Source organism: Lutra lutra, chromosome 14, assembly GCF_902655055.1.
Source record: "Lutra lutra chromosome 14, mLutLut1.2, whole genome shotgun sequence".
Lineage (NCBI taxonomy): Eukaryota > Metazoa > Chordata > Mammalia > Carnivora > Mustelidae > Lutra > Lutra lutra.
Window position 1 is genome coordinate 48,281,509 of NC_062291.1, and position 26,802 is coordinate 48,308,310.

The window sequence follows — 26,802 nt, forward strand, 5'->3', positions numbered from 1 at the left end:
CATTCCCTGCTTAAGAACATGATAATGAGGAAACTCCAAAGGCAAATAAAGTTGTACTAACCACTCTCTACATAAATTATCTGCTTTAACACGTCCCTTATTCATACAGGATATTAAAAATACTCCTTCTTCTTCCATTAAAAAAAAAAAACCCTTCACACCTGAGTTTTATCCTTTCAAAAAAAAGAAAAGCTTATCAAAGCCACATCACTAATGCCTTTACTATTATATTACATGTATATAATAAAATTAGATTCTTTCTCACATTTGAGACCATCAGCTTTACTTTGTGATCCTCTTAATCTTGTACCAGACCAAATTCAAGTTCAAAGCAATCAAAAATGTAATATTTAGCACACCATAACTAGTCTTACTGAAACAGTAGAACATTTGTGATAAAAAAATGATAACCTTCGAATGTGGGGCTTGGTAGCAAAGATGTTCCAGAACACAGCCGATACCTCCTATCTTTCTTCAGGAAGAGTGGGCTACTTCTGGTCCTTTGCCCACTTTTAGATGAATTTCTCAGTGAGATGTTGCCAGGGGCTTAGACCAGTTCCTCTGGGCAACAGATCAGAGCCACCAGCATACCCTGCTCCGAGGCCTGGAAACTGACATCAGGATTTCCCGACGCAGGCCTCCCCCACTCCAGCCTAAGCAACCAAGGCCGCACGGATCTGAGCTGGAGGCAAAGCACACACAAAGCCAGTCCAATCTTTTAGACATAAAGGTTTTGCCCAGGGCCATGTTGGGCAGGATGGGGCCAGGCACTTGCTAGCCCCAGTGTCCAAGGAAAGATTTGTCCTTATCCCCAAGCCTAGTTCACGTGGCTGTGGCCCACAGAAACCATGAAGATGCATTCTAGCCCAGCAGAGCCATCTGGGGGCCCCTATCTCGCCAATTAGAGGAAGGACCACTGATCTGTGCCCCCCTTGTCTCCCCAAAGAGCAGAGAGGCCCTTACCTCTCATTTCCGTCGCTGAGGAACCGTTGGACCAGGCGGTCCACTTATTCCTGTGCTTGCTGATTTCCTGGACTTTGCAGACGTAATGCCCTTGATCTGCTGGCCGGAGGGTCAAAACAGAGAGTGTGTAGAGTGCCCCGCGCCTCTCCTCCAGGAGGCACAGCCTCTGCCGGAAGGCGCTGCGGCTGTAATTCCCGTAGTACTGCACCACCCGGAGTTTGGTCATCTTAACCATCAAGGCTTCCTGGGCATTGGGGCGTGCGAAGAACCAGCGCACGGCCAGCAAGCTGTCCTTCCGTCTCTTCTGGGAGACATGGCAGAGAAGAGTGGCATTTTCCCCCTCCAGGTAGTCAACCACAGGCCCCGGGGACACGGTGACATTGAGGGCCCCACACACCTCTGCAGAGAAAAAAGGAAGATGATGAGCATGGCCACCGCCTTTCTCCGGAAGGACACACTGTCCGTCTTTTCTCCAGGAGCCATCTGCATGGCCAGAGGGGCAAGCCACCCTGATCCCCTCCACGCTCACTCTGTGCCTTTGTGGTGGACAGGAGAAGCCCTTCTGGAGCATGGCAGGGACAGGGGGTTTCTGTGGGCTCCCACATCCTCATCCATGGGACAGTCCCATCCACATGAAAAGCCCCTGACCACTTGGCCCAGACATAGTTGAAAATGTTCTTCAATTAGTTGGTGACATTCAACACTTGGGAAATTTCACATAAAGATTTGGGTTTTTGGAATCCCTTAAACATTTCCAGCGCACATCCCATCCACCAGCCTGCCTTCCAGGGTCCACTTTTGATCAGTTTCATCGCCTGCCTGAGACAGCAATGTTGTGGGTCCAGGAGCTGCCCTTCAAAGTCCCTTGCCCTGTCTCAGTGATTTCCACTGTAACCAAGGCAGAGCATCAGTGCTGGTCAGGCAGACATCGAACTAGAACCAAAGAGCTGGAACAGCAGAGGTTTCTCAGTGTCTTACTCTAAGTCTTTTGTAGACTTAGGGTCCACGGTCTCAGAGCTACAGTGCAGGAATAAAGAATGAAGGAACCCAGGAACAGGGAGGAGGGAGAGAACCCCCCAGCAACTGAGAAGATGCTCCAAAATTCCAGACCTGGTCTACTCCTTCCTGTCCTTTGTTTTTTGCTTTAGATCCACTCTAAGGTCTGCCCCTCCTGAATTGCCCTTCTGCCCCCCAAGCTGATCTTGGAGGGAGCCACCCCAACACCCATCCAAAGCAGCCAGACCAGCAGACCTCACACAGAGGCCTCCCCCCTGGAAGACTCACTACATGGTGACAACAGGGACTGAGCCGTGTGGCCGTCCTGCCTTGGAGCTCACCGCTGGAGTCGTCAGCTGGCAGGTGGAACCCAGAGGCTGTTTCCGAACAGAACCTGACGGCCAGTGCGTCTTTACCCCGGGTCCCCCATCCTCCCTCTGCACTGCCAGCTGCCCAACCCCTGCCTGCCCCACCACACCAGCAGGGGGCCCTGGGGTCACCTCGAGCCACGGCTCTCAGCCCCAAATGTCACCTCTGATCACATGAAGGGGCTTGGGTCCTGATGTGAGGGTCAGCAAAAGCTTTGAACTCTGGCCAATGCTGCAGGTGAGCAAGGAGGAAGGATGAAAAAGTGATCAGGAAAGACCAGAACCTTCCACTGGGAAGAGGCCGTGAGTCAACAAGGTGAGGCCCTGTGTCTGTCGGGGTTGGAAAGGCTCCTGAGAAAAATATTCTTCACGGAAGAAGTCCAGGCAATAACCTCATCCTCCTAAATGGCTTCCGCTGTTGTGTTCATAAACTGCATATGTTCAGAGATAGGACGGAAGGGTCCACTTCCTCTCATTTTCTTTCCCAGCTCTCAGAAGCCAGGCCCACCAGGACACTCCAGCACACTCCAAGGTCCATCCTTAATCACCTCCATTAAGTACCTCTTGCCATGTAAGGTAACATTCACAGGTTCCAGGAGTTAGGACACAGACCTCGTCGGGGGCCATCATTCAGTTTTCCCACATCCTGATAATCTCTCGTTACCTTGAAAAATAGATGGTTCTAAACTCACAAGAAAAAGGTTGGTGCTGGGCTGGACTGTCCTTGTGGAAAAGAATGAGACTGTCTCTGTCTACGGCCACAAAGGACAAAGCCAGCCCTGGAACATACTTGGTGAACAAAGAGCATCAGCAACTAAGGAAAGTGCAGGTTCTCTAGTAACGACCTCCCTGTGACAGAAAGCGCTCATGTAGGAAAAAAGAAGAGGAAATGCTCCCACTGTCTCCCCTGCATCTCATGCATCTGCCCTACACCTAGCCCAGATGCTCTATTAAATTAGTCCAAGTCCCTCCAGACTGCTAAGGCCCTGTCTGAAGTCCCCACGGGCCACAGCAGGGACACGAGGCTGACCCACTCCAGCAGCTGACCCGGGGATCAGGGATCGGCAGACAGAGAGCGAGTGGCAGCTGGCTTCCAGAACTGAAGCCCAGCTTTACCCGCCCTCAAGGGCCCCCACCCCTGGAGTCAAGGGGAGAACTGGGGAAGGCAGGAAATTGAAACAAGATGGGTGGGATGAGCGAGCCCAGACCCTACACCCCAGTCTCCTCCCATTAACGCTGGGTGAAGGAGGGATTATTTATAGTGACTGAAACCAGGAGAATGTGCCAAGTGCTCGGTTCCCATGGGAGGCCAGATTCCATCCTGGAGGCAAACGAGTAACCCTTCCACTTCTGCAGCTCAGACCAGGAGTCAGCAGCTCTCTGGAAAGCCAGTGGATGGAACCATCTGCCTAAAAGGACCCCTCCTTTTCTCTTTACCAGGGCACCTCTCCGCCTTCATTTAGCCCTATATCCTCTTACAAATGGTTCATGCAGGCTTCTCCCAGCAAAGTGCAAAGATCCTAATTCATATATATGTTGGAAGCCCGAATCCTCACTCTTCAGAATGTGACTGTCTTCGGAGATAGGACCTTTCTAGGGGTGATTAAGTTAAAATGAAACTATTAGAGAGAGCCTTAATCCAACATGCACGATGTCCTTATAAGAACAACTCTGGACACGGATACGTGCACGCACAGAAGGTTGCCCATGTGAGGACAGAGGGAGCACATGGCCATCTGGAAGCCAAACAGGGAGCTTCGAGAGAAACCAACCCTCCCAACACCTTGAACTCACACTTCAGTCCTCCAGGACTGCGGGGAACAAATGTGTGAGGTTCATGGCACTTTGTTCCGACAGCCCTAGCAAGCCATACAACCTTGTTGATAGGAAGGCTCGTTTCGGCCACACTCCCGTCACCAACCCAGATATTTACACCCACCGTCAGCCCAAAAGCATGAGCTACTGAAATTCAGGGCCAAGGGCCCCTCAGGGGCGTAAAGTTTTGCTAGAGAACACAGGCTCTCAGTTGTCTCCAGGCCTGCGATGAGCCTTCCTTGAAAACCAGGTGTTCCCGGTAGCACCCTTTCTTTGGCACTGGAGACGGCTGGTTGAAACCCAACAAACACAGCTCCTGTGCTGGCCTGAGTGGGGAGGGGACACTGCAGCTAGAGGCCCCAGTGCCTAGCAGATGCCAGCTGAACTAGATATTTAGTTAAATACTAGAAAAGACAGCATCACTCGGCATCTGCCTCACTGCAGCCAGCCCCCCCCAACCGCCCCGCCCATGCTCAGCAGAGAACATAGCAGGTGGGAGTCAGGAGGGTAGGAAGCAAGATCAACACCAACCAACGTATGGAGTCAGGCTGGCCAGAAGGGAGTGTCCGTGGGAGTCCAGGCCTTTCTCTTCTGGATCTGTCTGAATGACAGAGCATACACCCACCCTGCAGGGCAGAAGGGCAAGCCAAGCAAACAAGGACCAAGCCAGCTCAAGACGGGAGGATGAGTGTCACCCTCCAAGCAGGGTGGTCTCCCCTCTCCTGGCCTAGGATGGAGAATTGTCAAAAACTCTCACCCAGAGAAGAACTGAATTTCTTGCTTTGTGACCCTGCATTGCAGGGAACTGAGATGGGAGGTAGATTCCCCAACCTCCCCCCTTCCACCCCACACCCCACCCCGCCCCAGGCAGCTCTGTGCCCAGGGTTCCCACTTCCTCCAGCTTCTGTCCCAGCCTATGCTTTGTTCACTTAATCACTCAACAAATACTTCCTGAGCAACAGCCTTGAGCCAGTCATTGCACAAAGAAGACAGCATTCCTAACCTCATGGACCTGAGGGTCCAGAAAGACAGCCGGTGCCAGGGGAAAACAACACAGGAGGAATGACAAACAGTGTCACATGGTACAGAGAAAAGTTGCAAGGCTTTTAAAAATCAGGGCAAGGTCCCGATCTAGTCTGTGGGGTCAGGGAAGACTCTGGGGAAGTGACTGTGAGCTAAAGGCTGAGTTGGGGTTAATGACATAAAATTCAGGAGAGCAGGGGAACCTGTGTGGTTCAGTGAGTTAAGCATGTGCATTCGGCTCAGATCATGATCCCAAGTTCCTGGGATCAAGCCCACATCCAGCTCCCTGCTTCTCCCTCTTCCTCTGCCTGCCACTCCCCCTACTTGTGCATGCTCTCTCTCTCTCTCTCTGTCAAAAAAATAAGTAAATAAATAATTTTTTTAAAAAATTCAGGAGAATAGAAAAGAGTGACCTTCCTGGGAGAGAGGGGGTGCCACCTGTGCAAAGACCCTGAGGCACAAGGAAGGTAGTGCAGGCCAGAGGGAGAAAGCACAGCGTCGTCTGGTGAAGGGCACCACACAATGGCCCAGAAAGCCACCAGGCCTGCCGGTAGATCTCAGGAGGGAAATTTCTACCCCAATAAGGACCCCTCTGAGGCCAGTTCTTAAAGGAGGAATACGACAACATGGTCAGGGTAGAGGGTGAATGAAACAGAGCAAACGGGATTCTGGCCACAAGGATCCCTCCCCCAAGTGGGCTGGGCACTGGGATTCTCACAGCCCAGCCTTTCACAGTGGCTTCATGGGGCCGGGCAGAGAGCTGGGGGTTGGTGTTCAATAGAGCAGGGCTGGAAACTTGGTGCTATTAGATGTGAGGCCCTGAGAGCCTCAGTTTCCTCCTCTGAAAAAATAGAAAATGATGCCTGGCAAGGTGAGTGTCAGCTCCAATGAGGAAATACCTTCAAATACTAATATTCGTCTTAAGCTCTGAAAGCCAGACAGGAGAAGGCAACAGAGAGTGACACGTGCCGACCTGTGAACAGGGCGGGCTTCCGGGGTGTGTGAGATCCACAGTCATCCGGGGCCCTGCACTGTCAGGGGCCCACTGCTTGGTTCCATCTCTGTTGTCACTCTCTAGAAATTTTGAATCAGGGACTGCACATTTTCATGTTGCACTGAATCCCACAATCTATGAATTAAATTTCTGCAGAGAGGATTTCTGGGGTCTAACCCTCTTGCTCCCTTTTGTATACCGTCATGAGAAGGACTAATGGAGCTCTGAAAACAGCTTAAAAGTACATCCCTGTACCAAACAGTATACAACCTACTCATCTAGTATAAAGCCCGGGCCTCTCCCTCCAGCCCTGGCCACGAAGTGGAGGAGGGCAATTTCCAGCTGCAGGGAATTGTAGGACTTCTGACAGAAACAAGGCGCCCACATGGCCTGGGACCCAGACAGGGGTAGGGCCACCAGTGATGTGTTGGTGACTCTGTGCCCCGCGCTCCTTCTCTGTCCTGGAGAAACGGCTCCCACTCACTCAGATCATTCCTCTCGCTGCTGCCCTGAATTTTATGCCTTTAACTCCAACTCAGCCTTCAGGGCCCCAGGGTCTCCTTCTTCCCTGACCCCACTCGGCCAGAAGTTTCTGCATTTGGAGCACTGGGTGTGGTGCATAAACAATGAATTTTGGAACACTGAAAAAATATTTAAAACAAACAAACAAAAATAATGCAAACGGTAGGTTAGGTACCCATCAGCAGCAAAAATCTCATTCTTATCAAAAAGATAGCCTGAACTCCTGGCAAATAGATCTCTGAAAGAAATGCAATTGTATTATTTAAAAGCGCATGGCACTGGGAGCCTGTATGTATCTGCTCCAAGCAGAGGAGCTACCAGACCTAGCCTATAGGCTGTGGCATTCACATTAACCCATCCCCCGAAAATAGCTGTCATCCGGGACAAACACAGGACCCTGACCAATGACAAAGGCTACCACGAGCTGCGTGTGAACTCCAGGCCAGGCGTTGTTCCAAGCACTTTAGGTTTATCTGCCCGATTGATCCTTATATCATGTTTATCCTCATTTTCTGGAGACACTAAGCCCACTGGTCAAGCACACAGAACTCGGCAGAGCTGGAATTTGAACACAGGCCATCTGGCTTCAAAGCAATAATCAACCACCACTCCGGACCACAGCTTGGCCTTTAGGAAATATTTTGCCCCTCGGTTTCCTTTCCTGTAAAATGAGGGGTTGGACCAGTGACGGCTAAGGTCCCCCTCTCCCCCCAAATCAAGAAGTAGGAAAGTGCAGCAGCTAAGAGTCAGGACCTATGTGTAAGGCGGCTCTCTGCCAGGTCCGCCGTGGGGGATCGTGGCCAGGGGTCGTGGGCAAATGCTCAGCAGGGGGAGGCATTCAGCCTGTGCCACACAAGCAGGACTGTCGTGATAAGCCACCACATGGCCTTGGGCACAGCCAGGGCAGACTCTAAAGGACCCCAAACTGCAGCTCTCAAGCCTCCTGACGTCTCCCGAAAACATAAAAATGTCCTTGACTCCCCCCCTAAAGTCACTCTCTGGGGATGCCCTCCTTGATAACACCTGTAATCAGGAAGGTGGTTGGGGAGCCTGGAGGGGTGAGGTTATATCCTGTTTGCTGCTGGCTACTCCACCATAGCTGTCCTGGTCCAACCACCCCAATCAACGCCCCAATCAAACCTCCAGTCACAGTTGGTCAAGACAACCACAAGGATGACAAAAGCATTTCCCACAGCACCAATTTCAGATTCCCAGAAAACCGGGCTGCTCTGGTCGCCAGGGGACAACGGGTGAATTTCTGCCCACTGTGATCCAAGTTCTTCCTGCTCAGACTCTGACCTATGCTGGCTCAGATGCCAGCTCCTCCACTTGGTAGGTGGGTCACCCTTGGAAAAATCACTTAATTCTGAGCATCAGCTTCCTTATTAACAAAACACACCTTCGTCGGAATGAGCAAAGGCTAGCACCAGGCTCCCGGGATTCAAATCCCTGCTCCACAACTCAAAAGACCTGTGACTTAAGCCAAGCCGATTTCTGGGCCTGGGCCTCAGTTTCCTCATTTATAAAATGAGCATACTAACAGCACCTCCTCCAGAGGTTACTGGCAAATTGAGTTAATGTTTTCAAAGCAGCTGAATATATATATTTGCTTTCTGTCGTGATTAATTTAAAGTGCTGCTGTGATTAAATGAGATCATGTGTAGCGGGACACCTGGCACCCAACAGGCACCCAGGAAATGTAAGAGCCATCGAAACACTCATTATTAACTATTATTCTAGCCAACGTGGACTTTCCAGCTCCGAGGCAGGCGGGCAGGACTCGGGGAATCAACTTAGAAATGAGAGCAGCAACCCCAAGAGAGAGCCGGCAGTGCAGGTAGGGGCTTTCCTAAAGCAGGGTGCTCCGGGAAAGGGTCCCACTTCTTCCAGGCGCGGACACGGTGTCTCCCTCGGCCTGCTCTCGCAAGCAGCCCGCGGACAAGCCCGCGTTGCCCGGGCACATCCAGCCCCTCCGAAAACTCTCCGCAGAAGTAGAGGAAAGTTGCTGCCAGTCCAACCTGCCAACTGTTGTTGGTCCTGGCTGTCCCGGAGAAAGCAAGCAAGCAAACTAACAGCTAGAGCCGGCGCGCCCCTGTTTCAGTCTAGCCCCCTAAGGCCCGGCCCCCGGAGGGCGCGGGGGCTGTGGCGAGTGCCCGCGTAGCCCCGGGGCCCGGGCGGAGGCAGGAAGGGGCCCCCGCACGGCGGCCGCGGGGAGCCGGGAAGGCGCCGCCGCGCTCCGCGGGGCTGGCGCGGCCACAGAGTCCCGCGGAACCCTGGCCCCGCCGGGCGCGGACGGGGAGGGGGCGGCCCGGGAGGCGGCAGGGCCTCCCCGCCAAGCCCCCGGCCCAGAGCTCCGGCCTCCCCGGCGCGGGCTGCCCTCGCCCCACCCGCGCGCCCCGGCCCCGCCGCGCTTACCCGGGGCCGGAGCCCGCGCCAGCAGCACGGCCGCCGCCAGCGCCAGGAGCCGCATCTCCCGCCGCCGCCCGGCGCTGTGACGCCCCAGCAGCGCCGCCGCCCGCCCGGCCCGGCCCCGCCGCTAGCCCGCCCCGCCGCTAGCCCGCCCCGTGCCGCACCCGCCCCCGGCCCCGGCCCCTGCCCCGTCCCGCCCCTCCCGCTGGCCCCGGGCTGTTGGGTGCCGCGTGACGCAGGGGGCCAGGAGGGCCCCGTGCCATCGGCTTGCCCAGCGACCTGTGGCCGGCTCCTTGTCGCCACCCCCACTTCACAGATGAGGAAACTGAGGTTCTGAGGGGGATCGCTGGACGCCGGGAAGGCACAGATGGAGTGGGCTTCGCGGTCCCTTTGCATCACCCACCGTTATTGCTACGGGGAAGGGCGCTTGGAGTTTGGGGCTGTTGGGACAGGGCGTTGGGGGGGTGCTGCCCCCAAATGAGGTGGCTGCTGGGACCTGAGGCTAATCGGATTCCCAGCGTCTCTCCACAGGGAGTCAAGGAGCAGCTGAGGGAGGAAAAAGCCCTCTTCCGCTGCCCTGAGCTGGGTGTGGGGGATGTCAGGAAAGAGCTGGAAAATCCTGGAGAACTAAGAGGGTCCACAACAGGTAAGTTCAGAGTGTGTGTGGACACTGTTAAAACCAATGACCACTCAGAGTCCACTCAGCCACAGCCTGGGCTAAGTACTTTGTGCCATGTTACTGAATCCTGGCACTGTAAGACCCTGGGACAGTTCCTTAATCTCCATGCCTCTATTTGTTCCATCTGTGCAATGGGGAAATAGGCACATCCATTATGGGGTGTTCGACATCAAGTGAGACAGCTCCAGTTAAGGCACAGCCCATGGCCCCTGGCCCATGAATGTCAGCTATCATTGCAATTACCATTATAGATAACAAAGCCCATGCAGAAAGACGAAGGAGCTGACTCAGTCACACAGAGAGGGAGTGGGGACAAGGCCCCTCAACCCAGGTCACTCTGAGCCAATACCAGTCTCCTCGCCGTGGTTCTAAACTTGGTGTCTGAGCCCGACTGATATGTTTAGTCCAGCATCTCTAGAGCAAGAACAGTACATATTAGCTATGTTCTCTGTGTGTCTGTCAAGGACGGTCTTTGTGGGGAAAAGGTAGGTCCTGCTTGGCAGTGGACCCCTACAGAAGAACAGGGTCCCCCACTCCTTCGCTCTAAGGGCAGAAGAGGGATGGGGAAAGTGTGGAGAGAGAGGTGGTGGTGCCCCCTGGTGCTGAGCCACAAGGCCTGTCCCAGAGGGACCATCCACAGCCCCAGTGGGTACAAGACCAGTGGGTACAAGCCTTTGTGATCTCCCTGTGAGGTCCCAGGCTCCATTTTTCAGATTAGTGAACTCAGGCTCAAAGAGGACTGCAGACCTGCCCAGGGCTCTGTGGGCCCCCAAGTGTCTGACATGGACAGTGAGCTAAGGGGGTGGCAGGACTGCTCAGTGTCTGCCGTGACCTCCCTTCACACTTCGTGCTTGCAATTTACTCTTCTAGTCAGCAGAAAGTAGAAGGAGCCCCTTATACATGTTGGTCACACTTGAAGGAGCCAATTCCTGCTTTGATCATTGGATCTTTTCTAAACATCAGTCTCTCCCCAAAGGATTGAGTGGATATTCAATCCAGCATTAGACTTAAGTGCCCACTCTTGGCTTTGCTTTCTCTGGTGCTATGCTGGAGATTTGGGTCTGGAAAGTGCTTTTTGTGTGCTACTGTGATACGTGACATTGTTCTGTTTTCAACCGTGTGCTCTCTTAGTACTTTTCAGTTTCCCAAATAATCTACTGGACCATCTTGGTAAGACCTGTGCTGCATGGCACAGGAATGGGAAAATATACGCATTCCCCATGGGAGAAGCAATCAGCGACCCAGAGGAGACTAGATATTTCAGTTGGCTCTGGACCACAGTAGCAAAGGCCCTCACCTTGCCACCTGCCCACTCCCTCACCAGCTTAAGACTTGAAAATCCTCCACTGACGTAGTTGCCCATCCCCTGACTCTATCAGGTCTGACTTAGAATTAGAATAATACTGTTTTGAATTAAAAGAATAATACTGCAAGCCAGTTATTTTTTTAATTACCTCTTTTGAAAATCCCTACCTGGAGTTTCTGAATGAGGATCCAGACTATTCTAAAGTTGATACGGATCCCTGTGGACACTGAGCGATGTGGAAACCCTCCTCAGCTAATCTGGATTCTATCAGTCACCACCAAAAGAATCTTAGAAATCTGAATTCCCTCAAAATATCTGGTCTCTCCTCTTTCCTTACACAGTCGTCTGCTAAAACCTAGGTCTGAGATGAGAGTATGGCATGGGTCAAGAATCAGCTTGATTTCGTGTACAGCAATTATATCCCTAAATTAAAGCACCAAGGAAAAGTAAACACCCCCTTCTACCGTGTTGGGCAGATTTCTGGGTTACTTTTTCAGTCTGGAATTATACCAGTAATTTTTGAGATTTCCTCCATACGACTTGCCAGCATTTCACCCCCAAAAGCAGTCAGTTGCACACTTGAACTATCACAGGGAGGGAATGAACAAGGAGTGGATTTTTGGATTAAAAGGATTTTAGCTCTATCTGATGGGGTTGGGGGAAGGGTATGAAAGAAGAGATCGTGGTTACAGGGGGTGCATCCATCCAAGCAGAAGGAAAAGCCATGAACTGGCAATGGTGGAACTATCATGAGCCCTGCAGCATTTTGTCCCCTGTGAGACTTGGGAAGGGCTGTGAGGCTCACTGGGTATTCCCTAAAGGGAAGGAATGTGAGGTTGTAAGCCTGACAGTAGATCTATATAGAAAGAGCTTCTGCAAACCAATCTCACTGGTGACCCTTATAAACTGGGATCATTCCATGACTTTAGCATTGACTGTGAGCTTTGTACTAGGGACTCTGCAAGCTGGCTGGATGCAGAGAGAAGTGGACCCAGATTCTAGAAGGCTCCAGAAGGAAAGGACTGGAATGAGGGAGGGATAAAGAACTAGATGTGTTGTCTATATCCCTGACCATAGTAGAGACCTTGCTCACTTCCTCTTCCTATCTGCTGGAAACAGGAAACATTTACATGAAGGTAGCCCTTGAACTGAACTTGGAAGGACACTGGGAGAGTCCTCCAAGAAGAGGGTGAGGGGCTTGTTCCAGGCGAGGGAGCAATGTGTGTCAAAGCACAGAGGCTAAAGGACACAGGACTTTCAAAGTTCATAGGTGGTTTCTGGGGACCTAGAAAACCAGTTGTGTCTGGGAAGTGAGATGTAGACCCAGGAATTTGAACTTCAAATCAATAATGGTGGGTCCCACTGAAGGAAAGGAGATGTCACGAGGGTCCCCTTGTAATCACAGAGCAAGGGACCACTAGGGGAAGAGCAGGTTTGGAGGAAGGGACTATATGGAGCCTAATATGTCCAATACCGTTGACAGGAGATCCATGAGAAATATTGAATTCTAGGATCTGTAACTCACAATGAGAGTAGAAGCAGGGAAAGACAACCGTTTCATCCTCGAGCCTACATGGGATACCTTGGGAATAAATGCCACTGCCAAAGGGTTAGTTCTCTGAGATAAGGGGAGCTATGAGTACTGAGCTCTTAGAAACCCATCCTATGCAGTGCACAACACATGGTAAGTCATTGATCAGTATTTCAGGGGTGTACCAGGCCTCTCTTTCTGGCTTATGGATGGCCATCTTCTCCCTGTGTCTTCCCATGGTGTCCTCTGTGTGTGTGTGTGTGTTTGTGTCCTAACCTCCTCTTCTTACACAGTCATATTGGATTAGGACCCACTCTAATGACCTCATTTTAACTTAATTACCTCATAAAGACCCTATCTCCAAATACAATTTCCAAGGTATTGGGGTTTCAGACTTCGACATACAAATTTTGAGGACCACAGTATGGCCCCTAACACAAAGGAAGGAGAGAGGGAGAGGGGAGACAGGAAGGGCAGGTGATTTTTTGAGAGAGCAGCCAAACAGGGAGCTGATGGGGGGCTGGCAAAGAGAGATGGGGGGAAGCCAGCAGACTGTGCTGTGGTCTCCCACTCCCACCACCAGGCCTAGGTTCTGAGGTCAACTATCAGAGAGAGGCAACTAATCCCAAAACAAAAGGCAACAAGAGAATCAAGAAAAATCCTTAATCTTCTCATGCTGACCTGGAATTAACAAAGAGTAGTTCCGGAAGAGATGTCTCTTTGGCACATCCCGGTGTTTGTAAATAACAGGCTTTACTGGGCCAGGGGCATCTGGAGTGGGGAGCAGCTCTCATGCCAGAACCCTGCCAAGAGGTCTCCACCCAGCCCCTGAGCCTTCTGTCACACCCCACAGTGTTCACACTGGTCCCGCTCTTCCTGCTACGTTGGCACTATGCCCCCTCGTGCTTCGGACTGGCCAATGAAGGAAGTCTCAGTGGAGCTTAGTAGAGCCTGTCCTAAGGGACACGACCTGTGGCTCCAGTCACTGGGCAGCGTGAACCCCCAGGAGTGCTTTGGGCATGTGTGGGGCATTTTTGACTGTTACAACAATCTTGGGGTGCGGTCACAACTAACATCAGGGAGCTGGACTCTGATACGATGCCTTAAAGGGTAATGGGCCATCCTGCACCCGGGTACCATTCTGCACAAAATACTAGTGGTATCCTCACCAAGAGATTGAGAGACAAGGGGAACGGAAGTCGCTGATGCAGTACTCTGGGGCAATCGATGCCTTCCGGGATTTTGTGAGAGGAAGGTTGACAAGATCCAGAATCATGTCCAAATACAAAATGGCCATTGATTGTCTTATGCCAACTCCAGGACAGCACGATCCTCAGCACCCATCTTGCATGCAGCTCTCAGGTTAGGCATCTGTCAGCCCAGACTCCCACCGCTAGCTTTGCCCTCACACCTACTCCGCCTCTGCAGAGGGAGGCTACGTCCCTCAGGAGTCAGCGGGGCCAGCTAAGTGCTGCTCTTAGCTACCCTCGACCTTGACGGAGAACAAACCAGGAAAATCAGATTCAGACTGCTCATGTTCCTCCCAAACACTGGCTCACTCAGAGCACCAGGGTTGAACAAGGGGGAAACCAGGTGGGTAGCTACAGGAGGAGCCCAGGCAACTGCTGGACAGAAAGCTCTGGTCTCCATCTCAGGTGGGCCAGGTTGCTCGGCTCAGGTTTCCTGGCTGGAAGAGGGTAGGATACAAGGAGCTAGTCCTTTGTGCAGCAACTGTAGTAACTTGCCGAGGCAGAGAAAGCTGAGGCTACCCAGTGAGCGAGAAGACAGCCCATCTTTCCCGCCTTTTGACTCCCCTACCTGCACATATGCATGTACCCCATCCCACACATGGATGGACGAGGGCTGAGAACTCTCCAGAGTACATGCCCCTCTTCCTGGCTCCCAGCCCACAGCAGGTGAGCGCCAACATCTGGCCCCACTCCTCTTCCACAGTCCCACCCAACCACATTTCCATGCCCTCGGGAACTTTCTCTGACCCTGTAGCAAACTGACGAATTACTTCATGCTGTTATCTTACTATGTGAGCTTTGCAAGGATATTTTTATTGTAGTACAGAAGGAAAAATTTTAAGTCAATGAATGACTCTCGTGATGAAATTGCTGACTTGTTAACCAGCCACTCAGAAGAGCTTGTAGGGACAAGTGGTGAGATCTCGGGGTGGGGGGACCCTCTTTCTCTGTTCATTAGGATAGCCTTTGTTCTAGAAATGCAGAGCCCCAGTCTTAGCTTAGCTTGGGATGTCTGGAATAATTGCCCCTCAATTGCCCCTCCAGACCCACCTGGACTTTCAAGATTCTCAGCATATCCAAGTCCTCATTGTCCCTGTGCTCAGCTTCTTTGCTGGGCATCCGTCACCTCCTCCAGGAAGCTCTCCAAGCCCCCAAAGTCTGTTGGGTCTTCTCTTCCAAGCCCCTATGGTTTCCTATACAAACCTCTATGTGCAACATCATTAATACTTAAGTGAATGTCCCTGTTTGATCCCCAAGGCCAGACACTGGCTCTCAGTCATCTCTACCTCCCTGTTGCTTGAGCCCAGCTCTGGTGCCTGAGTGGAAGTAACCGGTGAATGTCTATGGAATGAAGGACATTCTACATGAGTGCTCTCTGGCTTTTCTCCTGGGAAAAACATAAGCAACCCCAGGGCTTTTACTCTCCCTCATTGAATTCTTGAAACTTTAGGAAGATCTATAAAAAAAATTTTTTTTTAAAGATTTTATTTATTTATTTGACAGAGAGATCACAAGCAGGCAGAGAGGCAGGCAGAGAGAGAGGAGGAAGCAGGCTCCCTGCCGAGCAGAGAGCCCGATGCGGGGCTCGATCCCAGGACTCTGAGATCATGACCTGAGCCAAAGGCAGTGGCTTAACCCACTGAGCCACCCAGGCGCCCCAGATCTATAAAAAATTTTAAAGCACGTGGATAATCTGGGTACCTTTTAAACCCCGGGTGGCACACGAGTCTTACGCCCTAGTTTGCATTAGGCTGGCAATCAGGACCACCTCAAGTGGATGAGTTTATGTATCCATAGTGTCCACACTGGGAGACCGTGTCGTCTCTGCCCATGACAGTGAGGACCCATCTCCCACAGAGGAGTCGGCCTCCCATTGAGTCCCATAGGCAAGTGGATTTTACAAACAGCTCAACAGTCACATAAAATCAGTGCTGTTAGTTTGAGTTTTTATGGCTGTTGTCACTGTATTTAATTTATAAATGCATGTTTATTTTATACTTGTAAACAACTATCAATCTGAATGTTTACATTTGAGTGAATTTTTTCAGCAGCCATAATTTAAGCCAACACGGGTGTGTAAGAAGGTTCTGTGCTTTGCAAGGAAACTACTCAAGTTTGAGAAAACACTGCTATGGAGCATTCTCACTCCCTTCTCCTAAGACTGAAGGCAGCTCAGTCTGCGGTGCTGGGTGAGCACTGGGAGAGGCATCAGGAAGGCTGACAGAGCCTAACGTTCATGGTTTCCAGCCCACCCTGCCCCCCGACCTTCTCTCCAGGTCCTTGTGCTCTGCTCCAAGCCCAGTACAGCAGGGCCCTTAGCTGAGTGGCATGCACCACAGGCTCACACACTCACAAGCTCATACCCACACGCATGTGTGCATGGACACACAGGGTTTGGCTCCTGATGCCAGGCTTTGAGCTCTAGATGTAGTATTTTAATAAACTGCTTATTCCATCTTCCCTACAGCTCAGCACACCCAGGCCCCCATTTTCCCTGTGCCCAGCCCATCTGCTGGTGGGGCCTCAGCTCCATTACACTGGGTGGGAAGCATTAGAGGCATAGAAGAAAATCAGAGAAAACACACTGGCCTCTCTTAATTCCCACACCACTGTGCACTCATGCACCCAATTCATTCTGCCAAACCCTCTGACAGATGCCCAAAGCCCTCAGAGTCCTAGGGGCTGGTAGGACACACTGTGTTTGTCCAAAGTCAGCTGGTTTGTTCCCAAATGTATTTATGCCTTTCTGGGCATTTAAATCAATAAACCTTGATTGACCACTCATTCTGTGCTTGCTCTTCTAAGGACCTGGGACCCAGAAGGCTCCCCACTGGAAACATGGACTTTTCTGGCTGCAGCCTTCCTGTCTCTGGTTTCTCGTCAGCATCTGAATTATTTCCTAGGTCTGCCTAACAAGATACTACTTTTCTCAAAATTATGGAGGCCAGAAGTCTGAGATCCAAGTGCCTGTAGGACCAGTTTTTCTGAAACTCTCTGCTTGGCTTCTAGATGACCATCTTCTCCCTGTGTCTTCCTGACATGCTCTTACATCTGTGTTTTAATCTACTCTTTTTAAAAGACAGCAGTCAGATTGGATTAGAACCCACACTTGTAACTTTATTTTACCGTAATTACCTCCTTAAAGACCTTATCTCCAAATAAGGTCACATCATGAGGTTCTAGGGTTAGGACTTCAACACATGAAAATGGGAGGTACACAATTCAGCCCATAATAGCATCCATCACTGAGCACCTCAGCGCCATCTTTGATGGGACCTTCATCCTTTTCCACCAGCCTCGGACCTGGACCCCCTTTGTGATGTCACATTCCGCAATGTATTCCTTAATATCTGCCATTCCTCTCTCTCTCTACCCTTTTGTCTCCCTTCCCCAACTTCCTTTTCCCTTTGTCCTCTTGCATAGCCTTTGGGTCTCCCTTCAGGGCCCTGTTTGTAGGGCCCTTGATTCCTTTCCCAGCTTCACTGTGTTTACTCCTTCCTTCAACTGAGCTCCCACCTTGGTTCTCTTTCAAGATCTCCCTCTCACTCAGAGCTTTCATCAACCGCCATAAGTCACAAGGACATACCACAAAAAGAGCTTTATAACATAACTCTCTTGAGTTGGCTGGGTCCTTCTCCATTACAAATTAGTCTTAGAATGAAAGCTAATGTCATTTGCAAGGACCAAGGAGTGTGATGTTAGAAGTTGGGGTTCTTCAAGCTTGTAGACCACAAATGTGGACAGGGGAGGCCCCCAAGGTCACTTCTCACCTGAAGTAATTGTTTTTTAATTACATTTAAATTCAGTCACATTTAATTTAAATATGATTAAATGTTTCCTTTTACTACAAAAGCCACACTTCCTCATCTAGAAAACTTTAAAAATAATGTGCATTACAGAGAAAACAAAATTTATCAATAATCAACTAGAGGTAATCACATCGACATTTCATAACACTTAACATTAATATCTGCCTATCTAGTGAATGGAGCATTGTCTATGTTATTTCCTAATTAGCCACACCTAATTCACAAGAAAGCTTTCAATATCCACCTTGTGTCTCAGCCCTTTCTTCTTTAATGATCTCAAGTTAATTCATTTGCACTTACAAGGGAACTATATTGTCTTCTTCCAAAAATGGAGAGATTTTTCTGTCCCTTATGTTTCATGTTCTTATTGAATTTGTTGTAATTTCCAGGATATTAAATAAAAACTTATATTTTTCTGTTTCCTTGTGCTTTGGTGTCATATCTAAGAGACCATTGCCTGACCCAACATTGTAGAGATTTATACCTTTGTCTTCCTATAAGAGCTTTATAGTTTTAACTTCTACATTTAGGTCTTTTTCATTTTAATGTTTACATATGGTGTGAGGTAGGGATCCAACTTCACTTTTTTGCATATAGATATCCAATTGTACCAGCACTATTTGCTGAAAAGATTCTTTCCCTCATTGAATTATCTTGGCATCCTAGTTGAAAAAATTCTATTAGCTATTATTTTGTTGTTTACAAATGATACTGATGTATTCACTTTTTTAGTGCCGTCTTTGTCAGGCATTGTTATCAGGTTTCCATAAGTGTTATAAAATGAGTTGCATCTTTTTTTATGGTTTGGGAAAACAAAAGGTCTAAAGTGGTTAAACATTTAAAATGTTTGAGGTCCCTTGAATCTGCTGGAGTTCTCCTTACCCACCCTGATACTTACCTTATTTGGTGGCAGTCCCATGTTTTTACAAAGTGATGAGTTTAAACCACAAATGAATACTGAACTCAGCTGAGTTTAAGCTATACTTTAAGAACATGTGACCATTTAAGAGCAATTTTATCCTTTCCTCCCCCATATGTGTCAGCTTAAGTTATTCTCTACATTAAAAGTTTGCTTACCCAAGGTTTCTGTCATCTTTCATTTATTCTGAACGCCCATCATTTTCCCCTGATCTCCAGCTGCTGCTACTTAATCTAAAGAAAATACAACCTGTGGAGTTGACATGTTTGCTTTTCTAAATACCTTGCATCTGTCTTTACATTAAAATTTTCTTCTCCATGTGATGGTTACAGCACAGGCTCTGAAACCACACTGCCTAGGGGTGAAACCTGACTCTGCTGTATACCAGCTGTACAGCCTTGGCAAGATCTTTGTCTACACACCTATCAAACTAATCATAGAACTCACCTCATTAGATTGTGGAGAGCATTACATGACTTAATATTTAATATTAATATTTAGAATGATGCTTGACCCTTAAAATATCAAGGCTACACTTGTCTTAAAGGCTGAAATTCCAGAACATAGATGCCATGCCTCATTTTTCTTCACACACTGATTTCTAAATTGAAATGTTCTCACTAATGCTCTACTATTTCTGGCTTCTACCTGCCTACTGAGCCTCCCTCAAACACCAAATAGCCCTTCTAAGAAGAACGTGACAAAGTTGGGCCATTGTCCTATCCCTGCATCCTTTCAAAGCTCCTCCAGCTCCTTTCATAATGAATTTAGAAAGTCTGTGAATCTGTGGCATCTTAAAATTGGTGATACCATCCTCAATGGGGCTGATGTCCATTCTAAGATGATCTCATGGCTTCCTGTTCCACTGAGGCTAGCAGAGAAAATGCATCCCACGAGGCCCACATAAGGCATCATGTTCTTAGCTAATTACATATACGTAGAAGACTGCAATCGCCAACCCAAGTAATAATCTTCCAAGCTCCAGCTCCTTCTAACTCCCCTCTGGATGTTTCTATCACAAGCTGGAGCTTATTCAAAAGTGGACTCAGCAGTATTCCAGCAAATCTTCTCCTTTGCTATTCCATTATCTGGACATGGCTCCAACATTCTCCAGCCACTCAGTTGAAAAATTTGGAAGTCACTCTAGATAACTTCTTCTCACCACCCTCATCAAACACTAGCCAAATCTACCATTTCCATCTCTCGAATATCTCAAACTCATCCTGCCTTCAATACTTTAACTGCACTCCTTTTTGCCAGCAATGCTCCCTCTCATTCACATTCAACCCTGCTCACCGGAGTAATCTTTTGCAAATGCAAACCTGACTTGTTTACAATTCCTCAAGTGTTCTTTGTAGGTTTGGGGGAGGGGTGGGAATTCAAGTTTTATAATCTTGTCTCCTAAGTCCTACTTGACCTTACTGTCCATCTGAGTGCAACAGAGAACACAAAAATGTCCTTGTCAAGGGCACATTTCTTGATATCTGTTCAGGATGCAGTCCTCTCTCACCTGTTTCACTGTTCTAGGATTTCCCCATTTTTCTTGCATTCTGTCTCCTCCTTTCTACTGATTCATTCTCATTAGCATGTAAACTTGCTCCCTCCCCTATCTTCATCTTTTTTATTTCCTTTTGTACAGCTACAGCCATGGTTGCCTCCCCTTTTAAACAAAGCTTGCCAACAGAGTTGTCTTACGCTTGTTCCCTGTGGTTGGCCTCATGTCCACTATTGGCCTGTGCTCATCTGGCCTCTGCCCCACTCAGCCTGAGACTGCTCCCATCAAAGCCATCAGCAACCTCCACGTGCCAGATGAAATGGAAAATGTCTCATCCTCAGCTCACTCCCATATACTCCCGCATTTGACACTGCTCATCCCTCCTCAAAATAATCTTAAGTTTTGTTGACCTTGAAAATAACTCCTAAGAAAAGCAGCCCCCACGCCATTTCTCTTTCCTTCTCAGGCCACACTCTTTCAGTGTAACTCCACCCAGCTCCCTACTTAACCTCTGCCACCCACTGTTGTGGTTTTAAATATGGTACCATCATGTGCTGTTAGCTTTCTAATTTGTTTCTAATCCAGACTGATCTTCTGAGTTCTAAATCATACACCACTTACCACTCAACATTTGTACTTGGATGTGTCATTTGCATTTAGAATTGACCTTGTCCTAATCGACTTCAACCCCCACCATCCTCGGCACTTAGATATGTACATCCACATGCAAACACTTGTACTCATGTACACACATACACACACACACTCACACACTCATACATGCACTTTCACCCGCACACACACACACAGCCAACCTTCCTCTAAAGTTTCCCATATCCGGTACTGTACCACCACCTACCATTTACTCCTGCTAGGAACCTGCAAGTCTACCTTGACAAACCCATTTCCCCCACCCCACATCCACCCATCCCCAAGTCCCCAAATAGGCCTTGAATACATCCATGCACTCCCTCATGGCTTGTGACAAGCCTTATGCAAGCCACATTACATTGTCCCTTGTCCAAACTTCTCCAAGAGCCTCTTATCTCCTACTTATTCTTTTAACTGTACCAGTCCATATTTCACATACAACCAGAATGAATTTGAAACATGAATTAGATTATGCTACTTTTCTTTTTAAAACCATCTGCAAATAGAATGAGGCCTACACTAAGATAGCACAATTGGGAAAATCCCTTTTGAAAAAGTAACAAAACTGAAACCTACAGGATGAGCAAGGGGTCAGCCAAAAGAGTGACAGAGAAGGATTTGCACTCCACTTTGAGGAGAGAGTAAGTGCAAAGGCCCTGAGGTATGAGAGCGTGGAGCACAGTGAGTGAAACAGTGAATGCTATAAAATGGTGATGGAGAAATTAGCAAAGTTGGGCCATAGAGGCCCTTGGAGGTCATAAAACGAGTACTTCCATAGTTATTTCTAAATATGTATATATGGAGTCTGTTTTTGCCCACCAGCCATAAGCTCCATAGGAAACCATGCATGCCTATTCACCAGTTTTTTTGCATGCCCAGTACAGTGTCTGGCACATAGCAGGTACTAAATCTTTATGGAGCACATGAGGGGAGAAATGTCTCCAGCATTCCAACCAGACTGAGTCACTGGCAATTGCCCAAACATCTTGTGCCATTCCCTGTTCTAAGATCCACATTCTCATCCAGCTCAGTGATTGTCCACCAAGCAGTGATTTTGCCCTCCAGGGAATGTTTGTTAATATCCAGGACATTTTTGATTGTCGCAGTTGTAGAGAAGAGGGTGCCACTGGCATCTGGTGGGTGGAGGCCAGGGATGCTGTCCAACATCCTACAGTGGAGAGGGCAACCCTCCCTGACACAAAGACAATTATTCAGCCCAAAATGTCAACAGCACCAAGACTGAGGAGGCCTGGTCTTACTAATTCTACCTGTCCTCCAAGCCTCTTTTGGAAAGTCTTCCTTCCTCATTAACCAATGTGAGTTTTGCGGGGGGCCTCCACTGAGCTCCCCAAACCTCTTTTGTGTGATTCAGTCCCTTGCCTTGTAATTGCCTATTCTATCTGCCTCTCACTAGAAGGCTGGGCTGTATGTTTCATTAGCCTAATCCACAGTGAGCCTTCCATGTATTTTCTTGAACGAATGCAGCTGCCTGAGCTGCATTCATAGCAGGGTGCACATAGCAGGGTGCAAACTAATTTTGCAACAACATTTTAAAACATAAGGTTGACCTATGTGAACTCACAGGTAGCAGGACTTACCCAGACCCCATCTCTACCTCTGGTAACCTGCCTGTCTCCAGGTGTCTGTGCTGGTGTGTAACCTACAGAAATGGCAACTTCCTGTGGCTCCAACCTAATAGCATGGTTCACTCCTTTAGACATGGCCTTAAATTCTGAGTTACTCAAGTTTAATCCCACTAAAATAAGACATAGAACTAGGGCATATGGTGGGTTCCTAACAATGAAAAATATAGGGCTGACGCTTCATCTGCAGTTGGCTCTCCTTTGAGTCATGACCTGCTTGATTTACCAACAAAAATAGAAATCCCTGTGGCCACAGGCTTGCAGGTTTCAGATCTCATGCCCATGGTCAGAAACATTTGAAGCCCACCTCTTTGGATTCAGGTTTGAAATGGACTTTGGTTGAAATGCTGTGCCCTTTGGAGGGGATCTTCCCCTTCCCTTGTCACGGCCGCCCAGTTCTAGCTCCTGCTGGCTTTCATCCCCCGGCTCCTGTCGTTCTGGTCCTGCTGACAGGGGAAGGAGCAACCGAGATGGCGGAGGTGAGGGCAGGGCTGGGCCCATCACCTCCAGCTCACTGCTTCTGCTGCCGCGAGGGAAGCACCCTGGCATGCGGCCTGGAACATTCACTGCCTTCCAAAGGGCTCTGTTCCTCCTCCTCCAGCTGTTGCTCCTGAACTTGGCCCCGGGCCCGCCTTCTCTCCAGCATCTCCTCGAAAAAGATCTGGCAGCTGAAGCCCTCCTGGATGCCATACTGGGCATGCTTGAGCAGAGCCTCCAACGTGGGGAAGACCCGACAGCAGGCCACGCAGCGCAGCCCATAGTTCGTGGTGACCAGCCAGTCCGGGGTGTCCCGCAGCTCCTGCAAGCAGCACTCGAGGGACCCCAGCAGCTCCGGGTCATCCTCCTCTGGGCAGCAGTCGTTCTTGCTGGCTTCCAGTTCCCAGCGCAGGTCGGTGTTGGAAGCCATCTCGAAGGAGGAGCCTTTCCTCCTCTGCCTCTTGATGAACTCAGCTTCATGGATGCGGGGCTTCCTGCTGACCGGCTCGAAGCCCGTCTCCGTCTCCCAGGCCACGGCCACGCCCTGCACGGTCTGCACATGGGTGTAGAAGGCGCACACGCTCTGCTGGGCGGCATCCGCGTCGTCGTATGCGCAGGAGTAACAAGACTGGTACTGGGAGTAGGACTGGTACTCGGAGGAGGACTGGGAGGACAGAGAGCTGCTCCAGCTTAGCATTGCCTGAGCCTTGCTGGCCAAGTAGACGTCATCCTCATGGGGAATGGCCGGTCCGGGCCGTGGAGATGTCTGCTCTCTTTTTATGGCCCCTGGAAGTGGAAGGACATTTTCATCAGTGCCCCCTGCAAGGATCAGTACTGAAACCCACCTTCAGGACTCTGAAAGGGCACGGACTCCAAGGCTCTGTGCAGGTGCCTTCTGCTCCTGTGGCTGTTTCCTTCTAAGATGGGGATGGCTATGCTTACCTCGTGGGGTAATGATGAGGATCAAACAATGTATGAATGAGATCGCCAAAAACAACTAAAACCCCAAAGACCACCTACTGGTGAATGGACAAATGATGGTACATCCATACCAGAGAAACCTATCCACTGGTAAAAAGCAGGATCCCCTGATACCGGCAAAACGTGGAAGAATTTCTAATGCATATGCTAAATGAAAGCCCCAGGGCAGAAAGCCCTTACAGTATAGGATTCTACCTAGATGACATTCCAAAAAAGGTAAAACTACAGGGAGAAAGGCGAGATCAGGGGTTACCAGGAGCTGGGGGTGGGTGGGTGGATGGGATGCAGCTGCAGGGAAACTGATTTCAGATAGTCACAAGGGAGCCTTTGGGGATGGTGAAAATATTCCATATCGTGATCATGCTGGTGTTTACCCAAATGTATACTTTCCAAAGTTCTGCAAATTGTGTACTGAAAACTGATAATATTTCTGTTTAAATTAACTCAAGCAAACCAATCTAAAAAACCATGCATGGGACATGATTTGGCCAGGACTTCCAGGCATTTGTGACATGTCTCCATCTTATGGAGGGAGCATCTCACCCTCTCCATGAACATTCACTGAACCCCATCACCATCTAAGTGCTTTGCCATGTTTTAACTCCATTAATATTGAAAAAAACAAGCAAACAAGAAATTACATTGTTGTAATTCCCATTCAACAGATTAGGAAACTGAGGCAGAAAGAGCTTAGATGACTGATGAGCTGGTATTACCCTTAGGTGCTGCCCACGGTCACTTCATAGTGGTCTTCAAATTGATGCTCTAGATTAACTTTACTCAATTTATTATAAAGGACTTCTTTATATTATTCCGAAATCATGGGATTCACATGCCAGTTCTGTTTGTCCAACGTACATGAATATATATAATGATGAACATTTTACAGTTTCATCCTCTTACCTTCTGAAATCACCTCAGGTACTCACAATGGCCCCAAGCATACCCACCACCCATTTTTATGGCCAATACAACACTTTGGCAACAGCACTGAGGGGTGACCCCATGTCCACTCCTCATCCTCCGGGATCTCCTTCCCAGGGGACACAGCTGGCAGCACCCTTCAACCCTTTCTCGGGACTTACCTGACCAGCACACTTCCATGCCCTCTTCCATGGACTCCGGGCTGGCCAAGCTGAGGCTGGTGCCATCTGTGGGTGACTGTTCTACCCTGTGCTCCGTGAAATAGCGTTTCATGATTGGACACCAGCACCCAGGGGACTCAGTGCTCCAGCTCTTTGGTGAAAGATGGCTTGGGCTGTGCTGAAGCCCTCCACCGGACCCAGCCCGAGTGGCTGCTGGGCTCCCTGCTGTCACTAGGATGCTGGTTTTATTCTGTGACCTCATCAATGACACTGGCCTGTTCTGTGACCTATGGCAAAGAGTGAGACCCCACCTGGAGCCCAGGAGAGGCTTCCTATCAGGATCTCATTTCCCCACGGGGAACTTTCCTGTCTTGTTTATGGTCAGGGACACAAACACAGAACACACACACACACACACACACACATATAAACACTTGTACACACATAGACACAAAACATCTAAACATACCCCACAAAGACATTTATACATATATAAATACACATACCCTCACACTGACACATAATCACTCAGACACACATACACTCAAACATATATAAACACACACATTTAAACACAGAGACACACACATACACATTCATACACATACAAACTAACACACACACAAATTAATACACACATTTGCCTAACAACACACATATGTTCATACATGCATACACTCTAACTCACACCACATTCACTTAACTACACACATGTTCACACACTGTCATCACCCAGTATCAAAATGGGCTGACCTAATACTGAGGAAACAGCAGATGACTGAACATCTTACCTCCTCCCCAGTGTCGCACCCCTGCCTCATTTAGACCTCTTGGCCCTCCATGGCCTAAGTCCCCAGGTGCCAGGGACAGCCTACCTCAGGGCCTTTGCACTTGCCTTTCTACCAGGCACACCTTGCTCTAAGTTCTGGTGGTTCAATCTCTCAGTACAGTCTGCTGAAACAGCATCTGTCCACCCATCTTTCCCCCTTACCCTGCTTTAGTTTTTGCCCTCAGGCAATTTTATGTATGTGCACACATGCATAATGGGCTTATCTGTATTCATCTCTATTCTTAAAGGTAAGCTCCCTGAGGAAGAGAGTCCATTCAGTTTTCCTCTGTCACATCCCTAGCATCTAGAATAATGCTTGATACATTGCTTGAACAAGCATTCTAGAAATAATCATCAAATCAGTGAATGACTAAACAATACATTGGCGCTCCTGATGGTATTTGTCAAGGGCGCACCTACCTAGCAGATCTGCCTTCTCTCCGCATTTTGGTTCTCTGCTGCCCTGAGGCAAGATGGTTATCACCCCACGACTTTGGGTCCCCTCCATTCTCCACCTGCACAAACCTCAGCCCAGACAAAGTCACTCTGGCACATCTTCCCGCCTGCCCTCTCTCTCTCTGCTCCTGGAGGTCCTCATGTTGGAATGTACTTTCTCCAAAATACTTCTCTCCAATTCCCTCCCACCTCTGCTGAGTGTCACCACCTCTATTCCTCTGCATCCGCAAATCTAAATAGCTCGAAAAGGTAATGATTGGAAATAATCCCTATAATTCCAAAGTAACCCCCACACCACCCACACAGCCAGCACCTAGGAAAATATTCTCCTCTCTAGAACAAAAGGCCATTGCATGAAGGAGAATAGCACAGAGCTTTACGGAGTGATGAGAAGTCACACTTGCATCTACAAAGAGACAATGTTCCCTGGTGGAAAGAAGAAATACAGTGATCGTGTTCTCTCTTACCAAATAAATCCAGAAGCTGGCTTACAAAAGTAAGGGGGTACCACGCGAAAAATAAGTACATCAATGGAAGAAAAAAGTAGTCCAGAAAAAGATGACATTGTATATTTGAATTTTCGTAAGATTTTATTTATTTA

At 49.1% G+C, this 26,802-nt stretch overlaps 2 protein-coding genes across 4 annotated transcripts in view; both read right to left on the reverse strand.

The window, feature by feature from the left end:
- Positions 1–9,186, reverse strand: part of VSTM4 (V-set and transmembrane domain containing 4) — a 106,076-nt gene extending 96,890 nt beyond the window's left edge. For all 3 annotated transcript variants that reach the window (XM_047702853.1, XM_047702855.1, XM_047702854.1), the window contains exons 1-2: positions 9,097–9,186; positions 964–1,362 (exon numbers count right to left, since the gene is read on the reverse strand). In XM_047702853.1, the coding sequence (XP_047558809.1) occupies positions 964–1,362; positions 9,097–9,151 (454 nt within the window). In that variant the 5' untranslated portion in view covers positions 9,152–9,186. The remainder of the gene's footprint in view (positions 1–963; positions 1,363–9,096) is intronic.
- A 6,277-nt stretch (positions 9,187–15,463) lies between these two features.
- On the reverse strand, positions 15,464–25,140 carry FAM170B (family with sequence similarity 170 member B). Its single transcript, XM_047702935.1, has 2 exons — positions 24,917–25,140; positions 15,464–23,636 (listed from the first exon to the last, which is right to left on the reverse strand). Exons 1-2 carry the CDS (start codon positions 25,026–25,028, stop codon positions 22,885–22,887), a joined length of 864 nt encoding a protein of 287 aa, XP_047558891.1. The 5' UTR covers positions 25,029–25,140; the 3' UTR covers positions 15,464–22,884.
- Between the last annotated feature and the right edge of the window lie 1,662 nt (positions 25,141–26,802).